At 35.9% G+C, this 15,587-nt stretch overlaps 2 protein-coding genes and 1 long non-coding RNA gene across 3 annotated transcripts; all 3 read right to left on the bottom strand.

The window, feature by feature from the left end:
• Positions 1-3,474: 3,474 nt before the first annotated feature.
• On the bottom strand, positions 3,475-5,621 carry LOC130720626 (uncharacterized). Its single transcript, XR_009013192.1, has 2 exons — positions 5,141-5,621; positions 3,475-4,597 (listed from the first exon to the last, which is right to left on the bottom strand). It is a non-coding gene; the product is annotated as an uncharacterized LOC130720626 (long non-coding RNA).
• Positions 5,622-6,111: 490 nt separating this feature from the next.
• On the bottom strand, positions 6,112-11,093 carry LOC130720126 (probable serine/threonine-protein kinase At1g54610). The gene is made up of 7 exons (XM_057570745.1): positions 10,234-11,093; positions 9,192-9,476; positions 8,790-9,107; positions 8,446-8,667; positions 7,680-7,774; positions 7,239-7,338; positions 6,112-6,616 (listed from the first exon to the last, which is right to left on the bottom strand). Exons 1-7 carry the CDS (start codon positions 10,618-10,620, stop codon positions 6,266-6,268), a joined length of 1,758 nt encoding a protein of 585 aa, XP_057426728.1. The 5' UTR covers positions 10,621-11,093; the 3' UTR covers positions 6,112-6,265.
• Positions 11,094-12,686: 1,593 nt separating this feature from the next.
• On the bottom strand, positions 12,687-15,307 carry LOC130720783 (light-harvesting complex-like protein OHP2, chloroplastic). Its single transcript, XM_057571480.1, has 2 exons — positions 14,707-15,307; positions 12,687-12,955 (listed from the first exon to the last, which is right to left on the bottom strand). Exons 1-2 carry the CDS (start codon positions 15,147-15,149, stop codon positions 12,841-12,843), a joined length of 558 nt encoding a protein of 185 aa, XP_057427463.1. The 5' UTR covers positions 15,150-15,307; the 3' UTR covers positions 12,687-12,840.
• Between the last annotated feature and the right edge of the window lie 280 nt (positions 15,308-15,587).

Genomic DNA, 15,587 nt, shown 5'->3' with positions numbered 1-15,587 from the left:
TTATAAGCCACTTGAATTGGTACTCATACTGCCATACATGTGGGTCTACTACCTGTATCCAAGACCAAGTGTCTTTAATTTTCGTTTTGTATCAAATAGTAGACTCTATTTTATCTTTGTACTTTTATAGTAAAATAAAATTTCATTAGAAATCAACATGCAGTAGATATGTGACAGCACAACCTGATGACTTCCCTCAATTATGTGAGATCGATAAAGAAAAGTTATTAGGTTGGGTAAGATTTAGAAGGAGATTAATTTCTGATATTCAATCATCAAACATTTGTTCAGAAAATGTGTATGACAGATGGTTTTGTCCAATTTCTTCAATTAATAATGATGTGAATTTGGTCAATTATACAATGCTAATGTTACTCCAACATATGCTTTCCAGCAACATTCAATTTATATATATAGTTCAATGGCATTTTAAAATGGCAGCTAATGTTTATGGTGGTTAAAAATCGCCACTAAAACATATGTTAGATTGATTGTTCGTTGGAAATATATAGGCTTAATCCAGTTTTTGGTCCCCATCCTTTGTCATAAATATGGCTTTAGTCCCTCGCCGGAGCAAAGGTGGGGATTGGTCCCCAGTTTTTGGCAAAATAGTTGGCTTTGGTCCTTCCGACCGGTAGGGTCAACGCCGGAGCTCCGGGAAGCTCATGTGGGGCATTGTCATGTCATTTAATGAGCTTAGGTGGAATTTTTATTTATTTATTTTTTGAAATTTAAAAAAAAAAATTAGCCCCAGTAATTATGTCCCTAATTAACCTCATATACTATTTAAATAAAATCATTAAAAAGAGGAAATTCAACAAAATCCTTTTGCAATACCCAGAACTCCAATGCCACAAAATCATAACTCTAACCCATATTACACAAAGAATATTCATCAAGCACCACCAACCTCCTTCACTTAATCCTTTTGCAATACCCAGAACTGATGCCACCATCAAAATACACCTCCTCCACGCATGTATGGGTAAAGGCTGAAGTTTTATAGCAAAAGGAACACGGGGCAAAGAAAGGTGTTGGCTTTGTTGTTTTTGTGTAAATGGGTATTATTTGCTGCGGTGGATGGATGATACTCAGCAAATCTTCTCAAAACTTTAGCTTCCATGCAGAGAAGTGAGAACGATGGCGTGGTGGTAACAGACGAGATTGAGGACCTGAAGCGCCGATCTGAACCTCGCGCGATGAAGGCATCAGTTTGGTGGTGACAGATCTGAACTTTTGGGAGTTTAAGAAGGTGGTTGGGACGGACCAGATCTGAGCTTCTGGTGCCTATGGATTCTGTTCTTGCGTATCTGTTGGTGCTGTGATTCTCCTAGCTGGGCGTGGTTGTTGCTTGTGCTTGTGTTATGTTCATGAAGATGATGAAATGATGATGAAGATCAATTTAATTTAATTAGGGGAAGTTTCAAATTGGGTTTCTGGGAAAGAAAAGATGAAGTTGAGGATGATGAAGATGAAGATTGAATGATGGTGATTAATCTGAGTTTTTTTTTAAATTAAATAAAAAATAAATAAATATTCCACCTAAGCTCATTAATTGACGTGGCAAGAGCCACATCAGCTGGCAGAGCTCCGGCGTTGACCCAACCGGCCGGAAGGACCAAAGCCAACTATTTTGCCAAAAACTGGGGACCAATCCCCACCTTTGCTCCGACGAGGGACTAAAGCCATATTTATGACAAAGGATGGGGACCAAAAACTGGATTAAGCCAAATATATAATATTTCACATACAGCAGATGGATCAAGGTAATCTTTTCAATCTTTAATCTCTGCATGAAAGCCCAAGGTCCACATAGCACTAAGGCACTGATTTTGACATAAAGTGGGAGATGACTCCCATTTTCTTTTCATAGGGAAATGGTTGGGACACTACAAGATCCCCATGACCAGACAAACATAAATGTGAATGTATAATAGCTAGCAAATGGCAATTTAGCATTTGTTCAAAGCAAAGCCTGGAACCTTATCTCAGTATCAAAAACTAAATAAAGCAACCCACTAAAGAGGGTGGGTCCATACCACTTCCATGAGAATTCATAATGTATTAGTCAAAGTGGGTAATCATCTAAATCCAATTCCTAAATCAAGTAGTGTGAAGGAAAATAATAGAGAAAGTAGAGATTAATTAAAGTTCCATATTGAGGAGTGCGAGGAAGAAATAAGTAAAAAGTTATTATAATTATGAAGAGTTTGGTTGAGTTTTATTTACCACAGTTATTTTTGAAATATTGAGTGTTCGATTATAAAATATTTTATTGAGATTGTAGATTAAACAGAGTGTGCTAAACTATATTAAACTTGTGAAATATTTTTTATTTTTCTACTTTTTATAAGTGTGCTTTAGCATGAATCAAACAAACAAATTCAACAAATTCAACCTTAGGAGATAGTATTAGAAAATTTTCACATGAATGAATTATGGCATCTACTTCTAGAAATGTGTCCCACTAACTTCCCCACACAACCAATGACCTTCATGATTCTCAAAACCCAAAAGGGTCCCAATATCCAACATCACACATGGGGTGCCACCACACTGGATCATGATGGATCCCTTCCCCTCTTAAAAACCCACAACCAGCTTGTCCCATTTTGACTCATGTAATACAAATATATCCTGTTTCATGCATAGAGAGATCAAAGAGAACTTTTATTTCTGAAACAACTAGCTAGGAGGGTGTTTGGTGATGGAGAAAAGCAAGTCATTTCCTGAATATTCCTGCTCCTACACAGAATTTGGGTTTAGTAGAGAAAGATCCAAGTCATACAATTTCAATGGACCTAGCGAGAAGGGAAGTGGGTTTTATGCATCAAGTGATCCAGAGCTTAAGAGGAAGAAGAGAATCAAGTCCTATAATGTGTTGACAGTGGAGGGAAAGGTTAAAACCAGTGTGAGAAACAGCTTCAAGTGGATCAAGAACAAGTTCACCGATATTCGCTATGGTGTGTGAGTTATGATCAACCATTAGATGTTCAGTAATCTCAGCTATGAAGGTAAGAATTTTGAAAAAAGAAAAGAGGTTTGCTTTGTAAAGGAAAGACAATGGTGTATCATGTATGTATAATTGTGAGATAAGAAATTTTACATTGAAAACAATGAATTAAGAGGCATGCTGTGTTAATTGGAACATATGTTTGTAATCAAAATGTCATCAAGGGTTTCTTGGCTTGTCTTTTGAGAAAATTAGTATGATTTGTATCAAAATAGCAAAAATTCAAACTCTTATTCTTGTCTTTAGTTTCTTTTCTTTTTGGTGTGCGCTCTATGTTCTTAACTTCTTATCCAAAGACGATCCGAGATAGTTGAAATCTTAATAATGAACCTTTCCTTTGTATCTTATTCTAGATATTTGAGATTATTGGCTAGGCCTTAACTTAAAACATTCGTATTATTTAACAATGAACCTTTCCTTTGTATCTTATTCTAGATATTTGAGGCCTAGCCCCTAGCCAATAAAGCAAATACAGTAACTTAAAACATTCATATAAGATTTAAGCTTTTCTCATAGATATAGATGTGCTAATCCAAACAATCTGGTGCGAATCTCTCTTAGTTGAGGTGATGGATTGCGACAGAATTACGTCGTGTTTATCCTAGAAGTCAGGGCAGAGCTTCAGGTTGCATGGCGCGTGGGTCGTGGAGGAGGTACCTGCGGTAAACACTCGATGCTCAAGTCAGTGTTTGAGTGAAAGAGGTTCTCAGAAACTTAGAACTCTAAATAATATGATTTTAATGAATAAAATCATTAAAATCAGTAGTACTTGACGTCTGAGTGGATAAGTGGCCTTGGGCCGCCTTATCTTGACTTGTTGATCTCGGTCAAGCAGACACTGTTGGGCGAGACGTTTTCTCCTGAGCCATCGTGTCAGACCTTGTGATGGATGCCCAGGTGCATGACTTTTGGTCGGCTAGGATGTCCTTAGGTAGGGTGGCTGAGAAGCCGGCCAAGATGAATATTTAGGTTAAATATGTTTTTTTTATTTTTAATAGGATTTAATCTGATTTTTGACACTGCCAAAAAAAAAGTTTATATTCCTCCGTTTATGAAAATATGCTATTTTGGTACTCCCCTAAAAAGTTGCTAGTTTTGTGTATTCATAGTAACAAAGTCCTTGTCCTAGAAAATATCCTTGCCAAATACACAATCATCTTGGCACACCAAGTCCAATTAAAATAGTTCCATCCTTTCCAAATTTCTACTCTCTCACACTCACCTTGTCTTAATATCAAGCTTGTGAAGCCTTGTTAATGAAGACTTCCTGATAATCCTTGGCAAGTGTTCAATTTGTTGTTCAGTAATAAAAAGATATTGTCTCAATGATTGCACGTTAAGTACTAATCTACCTAACTAAATCTTGTTTAAGAGAATAATAAGAGTAGTTGGTTTGGTTGACTTCAGGAGGAGTTCTCACTCAGCTCCAGCCCATGGCAACAACCTGGAACCTTATAAGTTTAACTCATCCATCTTAGAACCTTAAAACCTAATGAATGAGCTTCTATAAGTGTCTTTGTTGTGGTAAAATCATCAGTTAACTCCCCATCGTTGCGACGCTTCTGAGCTGCATCGTTAAAATGACTAGCAAAAACACACCAAAATTGGGTTAAATTCATTTTCTCCTCTACAAAATAAACTGAACTAGGAATATAAATAGCGATAAATGAAAATAGAGCAAAACTATATGTAAAACTAACGTAGAAACAAGATTACTAAGTAAAGATGCTATAAAAAGATTGGAAAATTACTACTTATCTATTAGATAAGACAACCACACTTGGACAAGTGCTTGTCATCAAACAAATTAATCGCATTCTAGAGAAAGTACACACTAAAATTTTGAGAGCATCCAAGATTTATCAAGTTACTATGAAGTAGAAGTGATACCAATTACCAAACTAAACTAATGAGTGTGCTCGAGCAAAAATGATGTTTGAATATGAATGAATGCTCAAATGGTTTGCTTAAAGAATTGGAAATAACCAAGCATAAAAAATTATAACTCCCTAGACTTGAGTTGGAGGTTGCACAAGAACATAATAAAAGGAAAAGTTAATAGCCAAAAATGCTAATGAAGTTAACCCTGCCATGCTTACAGTTTGGAATTTTCTACTTGGACATTACCATTGGAGTCTCATTGTTCAAAACAGATGGCACCAAGGCTTGTGATTAGCAATCAATAATTCTTTGCTCTTCAATATCATTGTCTCTTTGCCCTGCATATCTTAGTCCAAATTCAATAAGTGAACTCTATCAAAGGATTATGAAGCAAACGACAGAGGAGTACAACAAAAAAGCAAGAAGGATTACAAGATATATAGACAAATGTTATCATAAGAAGTGACAACCCAACTCACTGCACGTAATGTATGATGTGGACAGCCGAGGCTTGATAACTAAACACCAAATTTAATTATTGATACCTCAGCACAAAATAATCAATTAATATTCAATTGAGACATTTGTATGTCTCTAGCTCTACGTTACAGTCATTCCTTTCTTCATTCTTCCAAGTTGCATTATTTTTAAGGTCAATGTTTGTAACTTAGTAACTGATTACATAAAGATTTTACAACCCTAGAAAAAATTTGCAGCAACATTTTAGTTCAAGTTCGAATTTGGATTCCCTACACTAAATTCCTAAATTTACACCGTCGAAAAATTCGAACCATTCAATAAGATTCATCGTCTCACAATTTAAGCTTATTTTTGTCGTCCAATCTTTTGGTAAAATATATGCCCCGACTGATAATCAAACGGTTCAAATTTCTTAACTTCATAAATGTAGGATTGTCCTGACTGGGAACCTAAATACCAATAAAGCTACACCAATTACTCACAACACATGCACAGTTATCAGCATCTCTTTACACTTTGCTTCACCAGAATAAAAGCACAGATACATTTGATGCTGCTGTATATGCAGGACTTTAGGTGATAGCACATAAATGTGTGTGCCAAGAATTGTTCTTTTATGTAAATACTAAATAGTATGCATTATGATATGCCTAAGAAATGTGTAATATAAACAGTATATATGTTCATTTACAAGGTAGTCAAAGAAATTTGGACAAGCATGCAACTTGAGTTGATGCTTATAGGAACAGAAGGAAATCTTTTCTTTAGGAGAATGGGTCCATAAATCAAGTTACACCAACATGGCAAAGAATATGTAGAGGAATTTTCAAAATAGATCAAATAATAATTATTCAAAAAAATTACAGGCTGGTTTACATATTCTAGGATTGCCTAATCATCAATTTCAAAGAGTAAATGCTGTTCCCGTTTTGAGTTTCTAAATTCTCTGGTGGAAGCAGACCTGAAAACCTGGTCTGGTCTGTATCTGCTGTCATCTTTCTTGGCTGCATTTGGTTTTGACTTGGATGATGGGGGAAGGTTCTTGATGCTTTTCCCACCAACATAAGCATGGCGATGGATTTTCGGGGGCAACTTTTGATCTGAAGGCCGGAGTAGAGGGGGAAATAAAGGTGAGTGATCCTTAGCCCCAGATGGGTTTGCACTAGATGAGGTACTACTTGTTGTGCTCCCTGGTTCTTCACTTGGAACGTAAGTTTCAGGCTCATCATTTCTTCTGATATCCTGAAATGAAAATACTAAGAGTTACCATACGAAACAGAAGAAGTGGTTGTGATCACCCTCTACCCTGTCATTCTGTCAAATAACATAGTTAGCATTGACACATCTTGCAATTTTCCTTCGTAACATATAACATTGCTGTTCCTGAAATAATACGCGTATGCAATACCGATGTACTTAACCAATGATCCATACATCAAATTAGTTGTTCAGCCGCATTTACATAACTAAAATAATAAAACAACATAAAGAAGACATTTAACACAGTACTTGCTCTAATTTTAAACAATTGATGTATTTATCTTTCTATTTAGTGTTGTGCTCCTGGATACACAACACGAGCTTTATTTGATAACTTGGTCTCCTGAAATGTGCACAATGTTACCACAGTAACAAGTGGGGACCAAATTGAAAGTGGAAACGTTAACCACAAAAGGTGTATTAAACAGACACTTTCTCTAGCATAATGTGAAACAAGTCGACCATAACTGTTGGAAACCAAATAGAAGGAAACTTAACAGGGAAGTGCTTGGTTCTATCTCAAAGTAGGCAAACAAAAATTTGAATCTAACTATAGGGCACTTTCTCATAGGTATAATTCTAAGGCAAAACCTTTAAAACCTACCTCTTTAGATGATACAGTATGTTCTATTGTCTTATTAGATGCTAAATTCTTGCGACGCTCCATATATGTGCGAGAACGCCTGATTTTAGAGTTCATATACCTGTACACATCAGCACAGCAATAAGATATCTTTGTCAGTGCTGAATTAGAAGTCTTTTCATCAGTAATTTTTTTATATAATCATCGAACTAGAAAATATATATATGGGTTAATGGATCAGTGCCAACAAAAAAATCCATAGTATAACATGAAAACATAAGTTCAAGGAGTATGCCTATGCAGTGCGCATATGTACAATTCTCACTAAGAAAATAAGATATAGACCAATAATGACACACACATTATTAGACATGTACGATGATAATGCATATGCTCTGAGCAGTTGTGTTCACAAGCTGACTGAACCCATTCCTAATACATTTATAGCTAAAGATGACTTACTTGATCTGTTCATTGGCTCGAATATGCTCATCTTCTTGTTTGGAGATCACAGGAAGACCAGAGAGATCACATGCCAAGGGGCTTGTAAAGAAAAACTGCAGGAAAAAGATACTTCTATCATATGTGTGAAATGTAGAATACTTTAGGCGTGTAATCATTTCCTAGTTGTTCATCAGGAATTACAAGTGAACTTAATATGGTTGCACATGTTTGAGTCTGAATTTCTAAATCCACTTTGCTACATTATCAGCAAATGAGTCAATATTGGGTCTTCACAGGAACATAAAATGTATATGATGTAGGTTTCACCATGAAAATGATTTGTGAAATCAAAGTACACAAATTTGTTAGACCATTAATACACAAGCATTTATTCTAAAAATGCTCTGTTGATTATGCTGAAAGTGGGGTATGCTTCATTTAAGTGGAAAAAGCTATACATCTAATTATTGTTCTTGTAAAATCAAGCCAAACAAGGATTTCCTTTTGACCAGATTTACATGAAGTAGAAAAATCTCACAACTTACGCCTAGTCATTCCTTATCAAACCTTTTGGATAGAAGATCTTAAAAAACTATGTAACAAGTATCCATTAATTTGGATCCACAAAAATAAGCATTTGGCATGCAAAATTGCAGTTTCATAGACCAAAAATGGAATTTTGAAAAAAAAAAATCAATCTTATGGATAAAAGTTATGCAGTGTTTAATGGTTCAGTATCAGAATCACACATTAGTCGGGAATAGCCATTTTTAACTTCACTCACCTGATTGTTAAGAGCTTTAGATGCACTGCCCCGAAATGCAGGATCCAAAGCAAGAAGAGTACATAAGAGACCTAAAGAAGATGGAGGGAGATCCCTGAAAGTTTCTACAAGGCTGGGTCTATAAGACTTTGGTGGTCTAAAAGTTGTCGAAAGTTTTAATTTTCTCCAATACTCCTCTGATGGTGTGCCACATAGCCTGAAAATTCTATGCAGTTGCTCAACCTGGAAGCAAGAAAACTTCATGATTAGTATATCAAAAAGATATGCAGACAACCATAACACAATTTCACAAATAGCCAGCAATACTCAAATATAAAAGGCTGCTATCTTCTTAGCACTATCACCTCTGTTTTACCAGGCATGATTGGAACTCCTTTAAACATTTCTGCCAAGAGACATCCAGCACTCCATAGATCTATACCAACTCCATAATCTGTGGAACCTAACAACAACTCAGGAGCTCTGTACCACAGAGTCACAACCCGGTTTGTGAGAGGCTGGTCATGGTTTGGACCATAATGATTGGCAAGCCCGAAATCTGCGATCTTAAGCATCCCATTTTGATCAATCAAAAGGTTTGACCCCTTTATATCTCGATGCAGAATTCCCCTATCATGGCAATGGCGCAGACCTGAAAGCAATTGATGCATATAGCACTTGACCTACATTGACTTTTTAAGATTACTAAGGAGAACAAAGGGATCCAAATGCTAAAATGTTCAAGGCATCATAGAGAATTGTTTAACCTGCGGTTCAGTTAGTCTCTCTTCGGACCGAGTAATAACTCTGGCCAAATCTGTTGGCATGAACTCAAAAACTAGATATATACTGTAATGCATTCTTGAAGTGGCTAAGCCTTTGAGTTTTACTACATTGGGATGATCCAATTTCTGTAATATCATAATTTCTCTAGCCATGAATTTAATGCTTTCAGGTTCTGATGTATTGAAGCGGACTTTCTTAAGGGCCACAATTTCTCCTGTCTCTCGATCTAGAGCTTTATAAACATTGCTGTAGGTTCCTTGTCCTACCTGCAGAATGTAAACAACATAGGCTCAGTCACCTTAATTGCTCCCTTCTACCATTAACCATTACGATAACCTTTCAATGGTGGTTTTCTGTAAATAAACCACATAGTAATAATGAACTTCATCAAACTTTCATATTAGATGGTCAATGATTAAGAAACCAAACCAAACCAAAAGACTTAAGTCGTTTTGGCTATCATTCCAGACAATACTGTTCTATTCTAGATAGAAATCAATATCATGATTCCATGATTGACTGAATTTTTCCTAAAATAACTTATCAGATCCTTAATTAAACTTGGTAAATACTTGTGACTAGCATGTTTGGAGCAGCTCAGAATCAATTCTGGAACCCGGAAACTACTCACAAAAGTTTCTCCTCATAATTGATTTTGACTTTAGAATCAATTGTAGAAGATTTTGCAAACATGTCAAAACAATCATGCATTAAATGAACAACAGAATTGTCTGCTTGTACCTTACTTAGCAAACAAAAGCTGCTAAACTAGAATCACCTTTCCTCAATTTATGATCTTAATGCAAATATAGATAACTTTGGAACTCCTTATATTCAAGAAGATAGGAAACATAAATTGCTGAAGACTGATGCCACATATTGAAAAATGTTTTAGAACATCTTAAACACATATGCACTATGCATTGAACAACCAAATTCTTTTGACATTTCACAACCCCCTCATCCTACATCTTCCCTAATCCATATTATAAAACTAAGACAGAGCAGAGAAGCAAAGACCACCTTATCAATCATTTTGTATGATTCAGCACTCTTGGGAACCAAGCCAGCCAACGCTTGTACAGGAACATTCTCAACAAACCATTTAGGCCAACCATCAACCATCTCATCCTCAAAAGACTTATTTGGCAGCTTCTTACTCCCACGACCCACATCAGCATCTCTCTTCCCCACACCACCCACATCAGCAAGCTCTCTCCTTTCACCATTGCCAGCACCAGGCTCAGCTTTCTGCTTTCTGGGTTCTTCATCATGTCTTTGACCAGTGGATCTCCTATGAGCAACAAAATCAGAACTTGCAACATACCCACTTTCCATTTTCAACCTGTCAATACCCCTGTAGCCAGAACCACCACCTTCTTCCATTGCCTTGGCCTGAACACACCCCATAGCAAATTCTCCTCTCTTGTACAGTTGTTGTTGCAGCTTCAACTTGAAGGGTAGAATGAAAATGACTTGGAATGATGATGAGAAGAGAGAGAAGAATGAAAGAAGCCGACCATGGCCGGCACATTTGGAATGTTTGGTAGTATATTACACGAAACACAACCAATGAATGGACCCTTGTTTTGATTCAGCTCTGGATTTCTCCGCACAGAGAGAGAGAGAAGATGACGGCGCAGTGAGTGAATGAATGAGAGAGAGACAGAGAGTGAGAGATAGCACCATATGGAAAGCAATTGAAGGTTGAGTTGAAAGAGAGAAGAAGAGAGGGACAGACAGTGACGCAGAGATAGAGACAAAGAGTCACACGTGGTTTATTATTATTCCTCAGTTTGGTCCCACCAGCTGGCATCTTTCTGAGAATACGAAAGGAGATTGTTCTGTAAATGGTAACTGAGCAGGTGAATATCCAATGGTGGTAGGGGCTGTTCGTACACCAATCAAGACAGTCGCATAATGCTGAAAGATGATGGTGGCACTTGTACAAGGGACCCTCAGTTAATACCATTTTCATCTACACTTTTAATATATGAAGAAAGGATTGAGAAATTAGCAATATGGTACATGATATGATAGAAAATATATATATAGAGAGAGAGAAAGAAAAAAAATGAAAGTGAGATGGAAGAAAAATTTGATTATGAATAAATCAGTAATCATTTGTGGTTTGGTCTATGTGAGGAAATGAAAAGAGATAGTGTGACAAGAAATAAGATGGAAAGGAGAAATAAAAATGAGAAAATTCTTTGTTTATGTATCTAATTGTTAAATATATAGTTTTAAAAAAAATTAAATATATAAATAATTTATATAGACAATACTTTAAAAACTCACAATATTTTTCTAAATTATTTAATGTATGTATTTACATTTAATATGTTTTAGTTTAATTACTATGCACATTTCAAAAACAAAAAAGTTTAATTACCATGCACTAACAGTATCAAAACGTTTAACCACCTCCAACCAGATTCAATCCTTCTCCAACCAGAGTTGTGCCTTCTCCACAAAAACCATCAAAAACCTAGGACGCCCAACAATTCCCTAACCTTACCCCAAACTAAACCTTTAAATCTTCCCAAACCCTTCAATTCCCAAACATATCTAAAATTAAAACCAAACCCTCAGTACACACAGTCGTTCTCACCCCTCTTCCCAATCCTCGTCGTCGATCTTCTCCACGCCGCAGCATAAATAGTGTGAAAAAATGGGTATTTTTTCAGAAAGTTAGAAGTTTTTATGCTGAACTCTAGATGAGGTTTTGTTGGTGTGGATGGAAGTTGTTGGATGCGATTAAGGGGTGGAGGTCGTGGGCTGCCATTTAGGGGTGGGGATAATGGAGGTTGTGGAATTCGATTTTTGGGTGAGGGCAGTGGAGGGTGTGTGGGATAAGGATTTTGATTATAGGAGATCCAAATCCAAGGATGAGAATTCTTGATTAGTATGAGAATTCTTGATCCAAATCCAAGGATCCATAACTTAATGCATGAATATTTTCAGTTTTGCCCAAAGGATATGGGTTTCTTAATTGGACGATTAAGAATTTTTTACCAAGGGATCAGGTCAAGCCTTATAATTAAGCAAATTCGACCACCCAAAATTCTAATTAGCCAATTGAACCACAATTAAGGATATATAGAAGAGGATGCTACAAGTGATATTGTACTTAATCTTTCATAATTTATAAGAGAACATATTTTTTCAATATGAATTGAGGTTTCTATGCGATTTTTCTTATATTTCTCATGATGCTAATTTACTGTTTTAGCAATTTAATTTGACATTTTAATCCAATTCTCCAACTCCATTTGGTAGCGTAGACACAAATTTGAGTTACAAAGTGATACTCAACATACATGAACTTCAATTTTATTAAGGACCATGTATACTTGCCAGTGTGCTTAACTTCGGTTAAGTGCCTCATGAAAAACATAGAACCATAAGATAGTAACAAAGCTGACTCAAACAATCACTTGAAGAAGAATTGAGCATCATAGCAAAGAAAATCACAATATTAAAATTTGAATTATTCCATAGGTATGAAGACTAAGCAAAGTTTAATGGCTATATATATATATATATGAAGATGAAACAAATTGATGAACAGTGTTTAAACTTTGAAAAGCAACAAGAAACTATTGACAGTATACATACAATATAAAAGTTTCATTCCAAATCTACTATCCCAAAATTCGAGAGAAGGATCTTGACTTGATCAACAAAGTCAGAGCCAGTTGCATACTCTGTTAGCATCCCAACAGCAAAACCAAACATTGCCCATCTGTAGAAACAAAATTTCCAGTTTAATAGGTCAACTAAATTGGCAGAGCAAAGTACCAATATGCAGATATTTCACACAATAGATATCATCTAAAACACTAAAAAAGGATGCACATTTTTAAAATAAAGCGTGTTAGAAAAAGAGTAGAATTGCGTAAATAAGCAGTATGAAGGAGCAAAGAATGCAGAAATACTTACTTCTGATTCCATATTTCAAATACGAAAGCATATTAGAGACAAAAGACCTTTGTTTCATGTCATTTTGTAGGAGGGGGTGATAGTATTTTTATTTTAATTGGAGTTATTAATTTGCTTTCTCTCTACTTTATCAGTTCATTTTGATCTAAATTTCTAAAGACAAGGATGCAGGTAAATAATTTTGAGTATATTATCCATATAATCATCAAGTGCTTCTGTTCATTTTCACAAACACACAAAGGTAGCGGAAGGTAAATAGGTTCGGACATGACTGAATAGAACATATGAATTATGTTCTGCATTTGGTGCATTTTAAAAGCAGAACAAACTAGGACATTAGTTAGGAAAAGTAGTATATTATGGTTCTACTTAAAAAGGTGGAACCAATGAGTGTTTCAGCCAATTCTTGTCATTCCCATTCTTCTAAAGAGATATTGAATTTCAACACAAGGTAGGTGCAGTCGTTCATTATCAATACTTCAAAGGCTAAAGGCTCTTCTATGAGGGGTATGTTAAGATATAAAAACCACTCATAAGCCTTCACTTAACAGCTTGAGCTTTTGGAATGTTTGTATATGACATGCTGTAATACATGCTAAGGGGCTTGCACGTCAAATGAGTAAGGGATTAATTTACAACTTGAAATTGCAGCATCTGTATATGTAGATGAGTTATTGTTCCCTGCTACTCTTTATAACTACTTACTAATTATCATAAAGCGTGAAGCTTCTGCAAAACAATGTATTATATTTTCTAAACCTTGAACAATTGTTCCTGTAAGAGTTATGAACAAGGGCAAGTTTTTGTCCGTCATACCTACCTGCCTATGTGCCTCTATTCACTTGAACCTGCTATGTAAACCCTCCACACACTCACACGGACACAAAACCATTGGCATGTTTTGCATCGGTCAAACAATTTGAGTAAGTTGAGGTATCCCTCATGCAAGAGAAGACAACAACGAAAAAGTCAAAAGATTCAGGTAGTTCATGTGCTTTGGTTTCTGTATGGATACAAATAACAAATTTTTCTTTCTTGTCATTTTTAATTTACATCACAATCTAGTCCTCCATTGGTTGCACTAACTTGTTCTCAAACTATCAAATTTGAGTTGTTCTAATTTTCCCCTTTCCTCATCTTTGTTAGCAATATCAGTACTAAATTCAACTATATTAAAATGACCATAATTGTAGAATCACCAGAGTTGCTAACTGAAATTCCATTTATATAAAACTATTTGTTAATTACTCTAATGGTTGTATCATATTGCTTTAGATATACTATGTCAAGATGAAGAGGGGAAAGGACATAAATGGAATACACTTGGAAGTAATACTAATACCCTCCAGCTAGCCTATCATCACAACACAATTGAAACAGATTTAAGGTTCAGCCAATAATTTGACAAATAGCACACCACAACAGCATTCAACCAAACATTAGCTCAAAATTAACTAGTTCTAGTGTTCTACCAACATGTAGAAAATGCAATTAACATAAACCCACATAAAAAAAAGCTCAAACATTTAAAGGGTCTCAACAGAAAAACATTACCTTCCATTCCCAATCTCATTTTTCCCAACGAAGCCAAAGGCAGGACCCTGACTAGCCTCTTCAAGCTTCTTCTGCTTAAAATATTCCTGCAACTCCTTAGCCTTTTGCCTCTGAAACTCTATTGTAGTCACAGCATTCTTATCATATCCAACAGCAGCAGAACCCGCCTTCTGCTCTGGCGGCGGCGCAACCGTGGCTTGCGGCGGAGGTTGAGAAGGAGGTGATGGCTTCTGCAGCTGAGGAACACTTGATGATGGTTCTCTGACCACTGGTCTTCTTATAGGCCCTTCAGTCTGAGAATTCCTTATAGTAACAACAACAGCATAAGGCTTGCAGGAAGAGAATCTGAAAGAGTTATAGGAGGAAGTTGATGATGATGAGCATGATGAAGAAGTGGAACATGCTGGGATTTTGATGCATGGGTATGAAGATGTCACAGACATTTTTTTGATACCCAACACAATCTTGAAGAAATTTTTTCAGTTTTTTGTTGTGTTGGATTTGGTTTGGACATTGGATTTGAACATGTCTGTCTTATCAAATCAGAAGGTAGATTTGTGTGGATAACGTATGGCCAAGTTTCAGCTAGAAGGTGGCTTCAGTGAAGATGCAAGTGCTTTTATCTTGCACCATCAATGTTAAGAGACAGCAAATATCAACCATTGGATTTGGCTTAGTCTTTCTTTGACTCGAGAGAATAATATGAGGTAATGGTTAATATAGTTTTATATGACAATAATACACTTTTATATCAATTTTTTTGATATAAAAAAAATCAAAATAATGCACTTTTCCTAGTATGCATAGTTTCTTTCACTTCATACTAATGCCTAGGTCTATTTCATTACCCAATGTGACAAGTAATAGTGTATATACAAATC

This window comes from Lotus japonicus, chromosome 5 (assembly GCF_012489685.1).
Source record: "Lotus japonicus ecotype B-129 chromosome 5, LjGifu_v1.2".
In the NCBI taxonomy this organism is placed as follows: Eukaryota; Viridiplantae; Streptophyta; class Magnoliopsida; order Fabales; family Fabaceae; genus Lotus; species Lotus japonicus.
The sequence above is the reverse complement of the archived record's forward strand: the minus strand, read 5'-3'. Positions and strand labels throughout refer to the sequence as shown.